General features: G+C 42.3%; 1 protein-coding gene across 1 annotated transcript in view; it reads left to right on the top strand.

Annotated features, from left to right (window-relative positions):
* LOC111869408 (LIM/homeobox protein Lhx1) overlaps window positions 1–12,518 on the top strand; it is a 29,173-nt gene that overhangs the window by 11,675 nt on the left and 4,980 nt on the right. Inside the window, exons 3-4 of the mRNA XM_023860916.2 lie at window positions 6,716–6,998; window positions 8,838–8,987. Coding sequence (XP_023716684.1) covers window positions 6,716–6,998; window positions 8,838–8,987 — 433 coding nt within the window. The remainder of the gene's footprint in view (window positions 1–6,715; window positions 6,999–8,837; window positions 8,988–12,518) is intronic.

The following is a 12,518-nucleotide window of genomic DNA, read 5'->3' as shown; positions in this document are numbered from 1 at the left end:
AGTTGGAGGTGAGTGGTCAGCTTCACGCCGCGTCTGCTTTAAACCTGGGAAAGAATCCCCGGTACCCGTTGCATAGGAAGCCGAGTGGGCCCCAGAGCCAGTCTGGATGCTGTGGAGTAAAGAAAAATCTCTTGCTTCTGCTGGGAATCGAACACCGGTCGTTCACATGCATCCTGTCGCTATATCGACTGAGCTATCCCGACTCATTCTGAGATTATGCTAAATCAAAATAATTATTATGCTAAACAGCAACAAATATAATATTATTCTGGAACAGGAGGTGTCACTTAAGCAAACATAATTGTTTCTTCGTTGTTATTAATTCGACCTGAGTAATGCTGGTACACAGAATAAAGATGCCATTACGAGACCGTCTGGTGAGCTCCCCAGAATGTTTGCTTTATGCCAGAGGAGTTCTTAGCTGCACTTACAGAGGCAGTGAACTTGCGGAATTTTAGTAAATTCATTAAATTGAGGAAAATCTCTTCATTTGGACTTGAGGCTTTTAGTGCGGTGACTATGAACACAAGGCTTCCTATACTCTGGTTTAGGACGCCATGTAATCTAGTAAAGCCTGCCGATGTTTCGGAGAAACATACTACCCCCATCCTCAGTGTCGATAAAAGCAAGATGCCAGTAAGAATAGAACAGAATTCTTATAGGATTTTAGGTTATCGCAGGGGTGGTTATGGTTATGTCGAGTGTAACGCTGTGTAGTCCGTTGCTTCATCGTGGTGTTTGTTTAGCATATTTTTTTACCCTAAAGACAGAGGAGACATATTCATTCGAAACGTCTGTTGACTTTCATCAGATTACACGGCGTTATGTCCCAGAAGCGGAATTCTTGCTGATTTTTCTTACTTGTTTATTTCCCGGCTTATTCTTTGACCAAGACGACGCAGCAGTAGCTTCCTCCGAAACGTCGACAGATAGCTACCAGAAACACTTCATCAGACCTTTGATTATATAATTGTTCATATTGTCATTACATGTATGTGACTATAGAAAGGGTTTGGATTGGCGAATAGATTTATTGACCACTTATGCACACAACCCGAAGCTACATGACTTACTGCTCTATGGCTGAAGTCTTCTAAGTTTGTTTTCACTAGTCCTTTCCTGGTAACGGATCTTAACAGTGGTGATTCTTCAGCTTCCGTGGTCACGTCGTACCCCGCTGGTTAACACCCCACAACTGAACTATGAACTTAATTACAGCGCCATCTCTTCTCAGCCTCCCTTGCAGAACTCAACTGTCAACTGAACTCTCTGTTCCAGCTGTGTTGCTTATCAATTCTCGGCACGGACCACACAGAAAACACTGTTCTTCTATTGTTGCATGCGTATTCGTTGTCGTGGGAACGTAATTACCGAGCTGTTGCATAGAAACTGTCGCGGTATAATAGCCTTATTTCGTGGTCTTTTCATAGCAACGGCTGTACACGCTGCAAAATTTATATTCATTTTATTTATAGTTCAATACACCTGCACAATCTGTGACTGCAGACTTACGGAACCGAATATTAGGAACATAAGTGAACGATGGATTGGAAAATGATAAAGAAAGCGATTGTGGCTTAATTATTTCCGTGAATTTACATGGACGATGGTCTCACACCTCCCAAATAATATTCAGGAGCATTACCGTGTGAGTGGGAAATATAAAAATGGGAGGCAGAAGGAAGAAATACGAAGAGTAAGAAGGAGAAAGAAAAGGAAAAGCAATGCTGTGTCTAATTCAGTTCGCTGTCAGCACGACACGGCCATTCTTTGTGACGCTTTGAACAAATTAGCCCATGATGTGATGGGAGCAGGGAAGACCACACTCGCTGAAGCAGCGCGTCGGTAATCAGAATGTAAATGGCCCAGGATCGTGTTAATTGGCTGAGACCCCAATGTCTGTCTGGGACCAAACCCAAAAGTAGCAGAGGCCAGGTAGAAATATTGGAATTGGGTGAAATAATCGCGTAGTGGTAACCTCAGTCTTTGTGGCTCACAGTTCGATTCTTGAGAGACCCTCTCTCCAAACAGCTTTCATATTTTTATATAGTCTGTATATTTTGTGCCGGTCACGGTAGCTGAGCGGTCTAAGGCATGTACTGTCTTCGCTCGCTCGGAAGCCGGGATCGTGGGTTCGGATCTGTTTCCTGTGAGGTACGAACTGAATTCTTATATATTATTCTTATACACTGCCGGTCACGGTAGCCGAGCGGTCTAAGGCATGTACTGTCTTCGCTCGTTTGGCGCTGGGATCGTGGGTTCGGATCTGTTTCCTGTGAGGTACGGGCTGAATTCTTTTATTTGTTCTTATACACTGCCGGTCGCGGTAGCAAAGCGGTCTAAGGCATGTACTGTCTTCGCTCGCTCGGAAACTAGGATCGTGGGTTCGAATTTCACACAAGTCATGGATGTTTGGTATGCGTATGTGTTTATTCTGTATTTGTGTTGTCCTCTGTTTAGGTAAAGGCCTTGCGACGGGCTGATCTCTCGTCCAAGGAGTCTTACCGTCTGTAAAATAATAAAAATAAAAAAACTCGACACCGTAGGGTATAAGAGGAACTAATTAAATAAGTAAGTATATTCTGACGATACTCTTATCAACTGTTTTAAGCAGTGAGGTCCCTGATCACGGTGACCACGCGGTCTAAGACATGAACTGCGTTCGCCCGCTCGAACATTGGGATCATGGGTTCAAATCCCACTTGAGGCAGGGATGTGTGCGCGTGTTTATTCTGTGTGCAGGTAGCGGCCTTGCGACGGGCTGATCCCCCGTTCAAGGAGTCCTATCCTCTGTATAGAAGATGAAGAAACTAAAAAAGCGGCTAAGGTCCAACAAAGGGCTCTAGAGCCATAGATATATAGATAGAAATAAAATCGTTAAAAGAGTTATAGAGGCTTCCGGTCCTAGATTTAAACACGGAACTCCAGAACAGTCTATAATGCAGGAGTACGTTATGGTCTCTACTTTATTTCTATAGGATTAGATTACGTTTCGAGAGTCCTTTAACTTTTCTTCAGTATGTTGATTAATTAACAGCGATGTCTGATGTCATCTGGGATGTGGAGCCCTGTAGTCGTTGTATAAACAGACGTTTCTGTGGAACGCTGCAGCTACCTACTCACGTTGGTTCCTCCCTCGAGGATTTTTCTTTCGTTTTTCTTCTACCATGAAGATGGAGGCGATATGTTCCTCCGAAACGTCGGTTTATACAATGTCTAAACGACGGCACATTCCAGAAGACGGCATTCTTCATAGTCACCGCCAAGGAAAACTCAAGTCTTACATAGTTTATTTCTGTTTGAAATTGAAACCGGGTCTCTCTCAATAAAAGCCTTTATACTCAGAATTACTGTATTTTTTACTTTGTTCATCGTCCGGTATTCTAGAAACTAGAAAGCGCAACATTTAGGAAACAGATCCAGTTTCCGAAACGTTGTTTTTTCTAGTTTCTAGAATACCGGATGATGGACAAAGTCCGAAAACCCCAGCAATTCTGAGTGTTATACACCATCGTCAGAACCCTTTAGAATCTAGCGTTAGACTAGTCTGCTAGGTACGATATTAGTTTCCTTAGACAAATTTCAAGGCATATTTAACAAAATAAATATTGTTTTTGGGGTTGAAAAAGTTTTGTACGTGACGGTACAGGCGTCCTCTTTGAGGTTATGGTTCCCCCTTCCCCAAACCTTATTTTCTGTCTGTCAGTGAAGCCGTTCGGTCGTTTGTATTAGCATCAGCATTTTTCTGAAGTTTATCGTTTGTTCTCGCTTAACTTCAAAAGCCTTCCACTGATGTGTACCTCCCACACTACTCCCCCCCTTTTTTTTCTAGCGGCAAGGAGAGTGAGAGGCATCGTTCACAGCAGGGGGCCAAAATTCTACTTCGCTTGGCCCCTAGTACTGACCTCATACCCCCGTCATCATGTTAGTTTCAGCGTATCCCCCTTCCCCAGGAACTTTCCAACCACGCCTACAGAATGTAGAGCACACTGGACCTAACCGTATGTCTGTCTGTCATGTTCTCTTGCTGACACATTGCTGCTAACAGAACAAAGTTTCCAACCCACAAACTGTCTACCCGGTTTCTGGACGTGCGCCGTATTGTAACCCACACCTCTTCGCCTCAGTGCCTACAACCCACCTAAAAAAGCGTACCTTGTGATCTCGCAAGGTCATACCCGTTCATATTAATCCGTGACAATTCTGGTATTCGGTAGATCCTTGTACTACATCCTGGCACGGATTATCCTGAATAACGTTGGATTTGAGGTTCTCATGGCGATGATTATGAAGAGTATGGTTTTCTGGGTTGTAACGCCGTGTAGTCTGGTTGCTGTCTCCTTCTGCTGATGTATTGTTTTGCTTTATTTTTCGATTCTGAAAATGGAGACGATATTTTCCTCCGAAACTTCGCATTGTCTCAAAACTACCAGGTATTATGTCACACAAAACCGCTCTCTTCCTTGAATAAACTGGCATACAAACTTATGTATTCTTGAATATAATTTTCTTTTTTATTTTATGCTCCTGTAATGACACCGTAATCCGTATATTTTGTCGATGATTTCCTCTAACAGGCCTACAAAATCACAGTACCTTAAGTATAAAAACTCCATGACTTTTAGTCTGCAAGCAAACTATACCGACTGAGCAACGGCGGCTTTTCGGCAAAGTTAGTGCCAAATTTAGCGGATAGAGGGTGTCGCGTAGTCAGCGCAACCGATTCTCACAGCTGTTAATCTCGGTTTTCTAGACCGGAGCCGCTATTTCCTTCAAATAGCTCCTCAATTATCCTCATGAGGCTGAGTGAACCCCGTTCCAGACCCACTACTCAGAAAATCTGGTAGCGCCGGGAATGGAACCCGGGACTTCTGGATCTGTAGCCTGGAACTCTGACCAATAGACCACAGAGGCGGTCTAAAATTAAGTATTCGGTACTAAATCTGTAAAATCTATGATCTCGGTACAAAAGTTCGTATACTTAACTCCACTGTTCCATAATTCCTTCCATTAAACCAAACAGAACTATGAGCATCCGTCGCTGCCAGCTCGCAAGTTTGCAAAACGCCATGCTCATATTAACTTATGGCAGAATATCAGAAAGTACGGAGGCAGAATGACACCTTGTGACATGATATTCATACTAACTCTCTACCATACTAACTCCATGGAGCCGAACAGTATTTGAGAGCTCAGCAGTCGCTCAACTACTCAAGAATTTTGCAACGCTTTATAGAAACCGAAGGTTCATTACATTTTTCACAAAAGTGCACTACTGGTCTCTAATCTAATACAGGTGAATCCAGTTAATAACACCCCACCTTTTTTCTCTAAGATCAATTTTAATATTATCCTCCCACTTACTTCTAGTTCTTCACAGTTGTCTCTTGCCTTCTGGTCTTCCCACCTAAACCTTCTATTTATTCGTATTCTATCGCATGCGTGCTGTATTCCCTGATCACATGATTCCTGCTTTAATGAAAATCCGTCATTTTTTTCAGAAGTTACCAGGCATTACATTGGTGTATTGATTATTATGTCTCATGTTAGTGTTTAAAGTGTCCAGTGTTTATGCTGACAGTTATGAGTATATTACTTTAAAATGACATATGATAAGAGATCATTTATTGTAGTCCCAGTAAAAATGTACGGAATTATTTAATTACTTTTAATTTATACTGAGGAACCAAAGTTATCAACACCAGGTACAATGCACAATGAACACTTTACAGTGTTTGAGCACTAATATTGCGCTAAACATTTCGCTGCTAAGCTCATATATTGCGACAGTGATGACAGAAGAATAAAAAAGAGCAAAAGTATGCTAAAACTATTGGATTATTGTAAATATTCGTCATATATAACTTTAATTTATTTTTAGTGGAATTTGTTGTAAATTGGAATCTATGAAAATGTCAAATGCTCAGAAAAAATTTCGTCTAAAATATCTTAGAAAGAACGTCATACCTTNAATGTACAAAATTATTTAATTGTTTTTAATTTATACTGAGGAACCAATGTTATCAACACCAGGTATAATGCACAATGAATACTTTACAATGTTTGAGCACTAATATTGCGCTAAACATTTGGCTGCTAAGCTCATATATTGCGACAGTGGTGATAGAAGAATAAAAAAGAGCAAAAGTATGCTAAAACTGTTGGTATATTGTAAATATTTGTCATACGTAACTTTAATTTATTTTTAGTGGAATTTGCTGTAAATTGGAACCTATGAAAATGTCAAATGCTCAGAAAAAACTTCGTCTAAAATATCTTAGAAAGAACGTCATACCTTGGTTAGGCAGCCTTAGGTAGGCCGCACACCGGCATGCGTCAAGACTTGTAACAGTCAAGACACGATATCTGCGACATGACGCAAAGAAAGGAGCACATTTGAAACGAATGAGATTATGAAAACCGCCGCACACCGGTCTGAGTCATGATGCTGACGAATCACGAATGAAGCAAGACTGCATCTTTTGTCTCATGTCTTGATGCTTGTCTTGACGCAGTTGGTGTGCGGCCGCCCTTAGTGAATAAAAGTTCCGTGTGTTCAATGAGACCTCCGGTATGATGATTTTTATTTTTCAGTGTATGTGGGAAAGAGACTTTTTTAATGATGACGCAGGTTCGAAAATGTTGTCGACGTAGTTTAGCGCAGGCCTGAAATTCTGCTGAACTCGAGCTGAAGCTGTTATGGTTTCTGCTTCAGGTGTGGTTCCAGAACAAACGGAGTAAGGAGAGGCGACTGAAACAACTGACTTCAATGGGGAGAGGACCCTTCTTCGGTAGCTCGCGCAAGATGCGGGGATTCCCCATGAACCTGAGTCCCGGGGGGTTGGACGAGGCCCCTCCGGGGTTTCCGTATTTCACCACGGCTGATGGAAAATTCGAATTCGGATATGGCGCCCCGACGGGATTCCACCACGAATTCTTCGCGGGACACCACCCCCACCAGGGTCCCCCCGGACAGCCGCTCCCCTTCAACCCCCCAGGTGAGGAAACAATAACTGTATCAGAATTGAGATTAACCACAAATTCGTATATCTCTCCTATGTATTTGACGAATCTGTGTCAATTGCTCAGCACACGCAGTGTCAACAGATACAATATCCGATGAACAGGGAGAGTTAGGGGTTAGAGAAATGAGTTATGGATATTTTTAAGACTTTTGAACAGAGTACATTTTATCGACTTTTAATCAGGCAGTCTGCAACAAACACAGAGTAATATCAGTCAGCATAAACGTTCTGATATGCCGTATTACTGAGTATATAAGACACAAATTATAGCATTTTTTGTCCTTGAAAAATCGAGGCGCGTCTTAAATTCGAGGAATTTGCTACTGTCTCATTTTTTTCCTCCCCTGAAACCCACTTTTAGATTTTGAATTCGTCTTAAGTTCGAGGGTATCTTATATTCGAAGTAATACAGTATTTTTGTTGTTTATTTAACGACGATGGTTAATGAACGTTTAATTGGCAAGTACGGAAGGAAGTAACAGTGACCTAATTTGAGTACTATTGTAACATTTTTCTGAAATGGCAGGGGAAAACCACGCATATCCTTAATCAAGGTAGTCTCAGTAGAGACTGGAACCATTCGCGTCCATAATATACGGAAGAAGCGTTACAATTTTAGTCAGATTGTTTGGTCATCTGGCGGGGACCGGAAGTAGAGGTCTTCAGAATAACAAAAGAAGTAGGAAAGACGTGAAGGTCATAATACAGCGATGCTCGAGCCACCAGTACTTCCTAGAACACCACTTCTCATTCCTTAGAACCTTTAATTTGAGGAAATAAATAGGCCTAATATCCTACGTCCAGAGTATAGAAATTTTCCATCTTTTATGGAACCTGAAAGTTCAATACCATCTTCGCATATTACCTCTGCACCACATCCAAACCCAACCGAAGACAGCCCAAGTCTTATTTATTTAAGACTGACATTATACTCCCATCTATTCCTAGGTCTCCTAAGTGGTGTCTTCTTCCAGATTTTCCAAATATGTATAATTTTGTTCACATTTTTCATTTCCCTGCCTACTTCATGTTCGCCTTGGTAACGACCACCGCATTATGTTTAGTGAAGAGCAAACATTATGAAGCTGCTCACACTTCCTAGTCTCTGTTCCTAAATATCTCTACTTACATTTTCAAATCACACGATCACAGTCGTAATTAAACAGTAGAAGGTCAAGCTACAATAATTCATATACTGAAAGGATTATAGAAGATTGGGGATAAACTTGGGATTTCTGGGTTTTGGACTTTGTCCATCGTTCCGTATTCTAAAGAACGCTAAATAACACAACGTTTCGGAAACTGGATCTATTTCCTTCTTCAGGTGAATTGGTGAGGGAAAGAGCTAACCTCAATTCCTTGACGTTCAGTGAATGAGGTTAGCCCTATCTGACGGACCCAACAGAGTAGGTGACTCTCACTTCCTCAAATGAGGAAGGAAACAGATTAGTATCCAAAACGTTGTGTTCTTTAATGTTTTTTAGAAAACAGGACAATGGACAAAGTCCAAAACACAGTGATCCTGGTGTAATACACCATTGTCAGAAACTTTAGAATGTACTAGAGTCTCCATATCTGTTGTACAGCGTCATGTGATTTCAAAACACATTCAGTACTCCCTGTAGAAAGCCCATTTGGAGACCTATCAAATTCACAGCCCGACAGCTGGAAGAGGCGGCTCCCAGAGACCACCTCCGAGCGAAAGATTTTCTTCACTGAGAGATGCCGGCGGAAACAGACAACTTGTCCTTTACCAGTTCCACAGAGCTGCATGTGGTAACCACAGATATTCATGTGAGCCTCTGCTTGCAGGTGGACCTATGGACCAGGGTCCGATACCCATGGGGACCGAGTTTGGAGGACTGACTCCAGAACCTCCCCCGGGTTTCCTCCAGCAGCCTCCTCCTCCCAATGAGCAACTCATCTCACAGAGGTCCAGCCCTGAATTCATCAGCTCACAGGGTCAGTAACGTATCAGCCGCATGGTGTGAGTGGTCATCACTTTTGTTACTGTCTGTATTTCCTTGTTGATTCCCGCCAGGGATAGAGACGTTTCTCTTCCCAACAGCGTCCATATCGGCTCTGAGGCTCACTCAACTTGCTATTCAATTTTTCTCCGGGAGTAAAGCGGCAGGAACGTGAATCTGATCACTCACCTCCATCTAGTGCCAAGATCAAGAATCGTGGAGCTATACCTCCACTACCCTGTATGTACTCAATGCGTCTGTCTATTTAATTAAGTATATGAACGTCTTTACCTTATATAAACATAGTATATGTAAGAAGGTTCTGAGGTCTAGTGGTCAGCGTTCCTGGCTACAGATCCAGAGGTCCCGGGTTCGATTCCCGGCGCTACCAGATTTTCTGAGATGTAGTGGGTCTGGAACGGGGTGCACTCAGCCTCGTGAGGATAATTGAGGAGCTATTTCAAGGAAATACCGGCTCCCATCTAGAAAACTGAGATTAACGGCCGTGTGGATCCGTTGCGCGGACCAAGCGACATCCTCTATTCGCAAAGTGCACTAACTTCGCCGACAAACGGTGGTCGCTCGGTCGATATAGTTCGCTTGTGGACTACAGGTCACGGAGTTACATATACATGTAAGTATGCATGTATGTATGTAGGTGATATGCTGCCTAAAAGCCGGAATATCGAAGTCAGAGCGGGCGTCCATTGCTAGACAATGGCTCGGTAGTCACGTTTCTGCTACAATAAGAGCAGCAGAAACATAATTGTCTGGGTGACAATTAAACATGTTCACATGAGAACGCATAAGTAACAGACCGTTACCACTGAAACAAGAACGAGAATTAATTCAGTTCCCGCGGTAACGACTAAACTAGCTACTGTTGCATCGAAAACGCGAAACGGAACCCTTGAACAAGGAGTCTCCTAGACCGTCCGACTATCGACTATAACAGATCAGGGCAGAAGAGAAGAGAAGAGAGCAGAGAAGTGAGAGGAGAATCCAGAAGAGCAGAGATGCAAGACGAGACAACAGTGAGGGATTCGGTATCCGGGAGTAGTTCAATGTGTGAATTATTATAAAAAACACTCCATGGCCTGTAGTCCTAAAGCGAACTATACCGACCGAGCAAGCGCCACTTTTCGGAGAAGTTAGTGCCAACTTTAGCGGATAGAGGGTGTCGCGTGGTCAGCGCAACGAATCCCCACGGCCGTTAATTTCGTTTTTCTAGACCGGAGCCGCCATTTCCTTGAAATAGCTCCTCAATTATCCTCACGAGGCTGAGTGGACACCGTTCCAGAACCATCACTTCTCAGAAAATCTGGTAGCGCCGGGAATCAATCCCGGACCTCTAGCTCTGAAGCCAGGAACTGTGAGCACTAGACCACAGAGGCTGTCTTCATATGTCCTACAGCAAAAAGAAAAAAAGTGGCATAAACTTGTAGAATAAGTTGAATTCATCTATGACTAAATTATTGAATATTAATATATACATATATACTTAATTACCTACTTACTCATGGAGCTGAGCCCTTCTGGAAGAGCCGCCAATTCTGCAGGTACTCAAGAATTTCCCAGAATTATTATAAGTTAGGGTAATTGTGTTGGTAACATCCAGTAAACCTAATCATCAAATTCAGTATCCACAATTATTTGTCATGGAACCCCGGACACGTGACAGTATGTATGTGTATATGTATATATGCATGCACCAATATGTGTCTGGCTAGTATCGGAGCGGTTGGACAGATATTTATTTATTCTGTTCGGGTTTTATGTGTGTCCACCGTAGGTCGGTGTATTGTGAGTATGATTAGTCCCTCTCCAGAAATAGTGGGCCCAAAAAACAGTTTCTCTCGGAAATGGTTCGAACAATTTTGATTAAATTTCATCAGTTTATAAGACCTCTCTAAGTAGAATTTCACAAGTGGTTATGGTCAGGAAAATAACATCACGTGCATTTAGGGTCAGTTGATTTTGTCGAAATCGGACTTACTGGTCAGACAGAATTCATTGCATTTCTGTGGTACTGAGGAAAACCATAAAAGACTCTTCAGGATAATCGTTGTTCCCACTGAAATTCAAGACAGGCATCTCTCGGATACATGTTAGAAGCTTTATTGCTTGACCTAAGTTTCTTGGTGAAAAAGTAATAGAAATATTTCTTTAATGAAGAAAGGAAAAAAAAAAAGCGCTCACCACTGGTATGGAAATGACCATAAGACGTTATTTGTCTAAGAAATCACATAAACAGATGTGAAGTAAAGAGAACAGAAGAATGTGAAAAGAAAGAATAATTTAAACTTTTGCCAACGAAACATCTGCTATTGACTTCATGTTCCCATGGAACTGGCAGTATTTTAATTGGGAACGGTTATCAAGAAATGTAAGCTTTACAGACGAATATGCACCTGAATTGGGCATAAATAGAGAATCACGTGATATGACAACTCTGCTCGATGCATCCATACTGCTCCCAGACTCAGATCTGATCAGATTTCAACGTTCGTATCTGGTGTTAAACGAACAAAGGTATGACACGGGTCAAGCGACAATCTTGTCCGTTACGTTGACAAACATGAGGAACGGGCGCAAAGACATTATACATAATTTCTCACATAAGATTTACCTTAATAAAATTGCTTTGGAAAAGAGAACGATTGATGTTTCTGTAGGCCATCGCTGCTTCCGAAAAACAACGAAATCAGGCTTATTGCTAAAGCCGGTTTCGAGAAAATTGGCATTTTGTGTTGCGTTTTGGTCCCCAGTGCTCCTGCCGCTCCTACTTTCCTGAAGATTCCGCCTATGCGTTGCTATTTAGGACGTGGTCCCCACAAATTGCAAAAATTTAATCAAAAGTATTAGTCATTTTCAAGAAAAACGTCATTTTATATATTGGTACATGCCTGAAGGGCCCTTACTTATCCAGCTAAATGTTCATATCCACCGGTCACTCATCTATGACGTATAAACTTTTAAATTCCGAATATGAAGAAAAGAGACGTTTCTCTTCTCCACAGCGTCCATGTCTGTTCTGAGGCTCACTCAACTTTCTATTCAATCTTCCCTCGGGAGTAAAGCAGCAGGAACGTGAATCTGATCACTCACCTCCATCTAGTGCCAAGATCAAGAATCGTGGAGCTATACCTCCACTACCTTGTATGTACTCAATGCGTGTGTCTATTTAATTAAGCATATGGACATCTTTATCTTATATAAACATAGTATATGTAAGAAGGTTTTGTGGTCTAGTGGTCAGAGTTCCTGGCTACAGATCCAGAGGTCCCGGGTTCGATTCCCGGCGCTACCAGATTTTCTGAGAAGCAGTGGGTCTGGAACGTGTTCCACTCAGCCTCGAGTGGATAACTGAGGAGCTATTTCAACGAAATATCGGCTCCGGTGTAGAAAACCGAAATTAACGGCCGTGTGGATTCGTTGCGCTCACCACGCGACATACTCTATCCGCTAAAGTTGGCACTAACTTCGCCGACAAACGGTGATCGCTCGGTCGGTATAGTTAGCTTGC

Source organism: Cryptotermes secundus, unplaced genomic scaffold, assembly GCF_002891405.2.
Source record: "Cryptotermes secundus unplaced genomic scaffold, Csec_1.0 scaffold813, whole genome shotgun sequence".
NCBI classification, from domain to species: domain Eukaryota; kingdom Metazoa; phylum Arthropoda; class Insecta; order Blattodea; family Kalotermitidae; genus Cryptotermes; species Cryptotermes secundus.
This window is presented reverse-complemented; position numbering and strand designations above follow the sequence as displayed.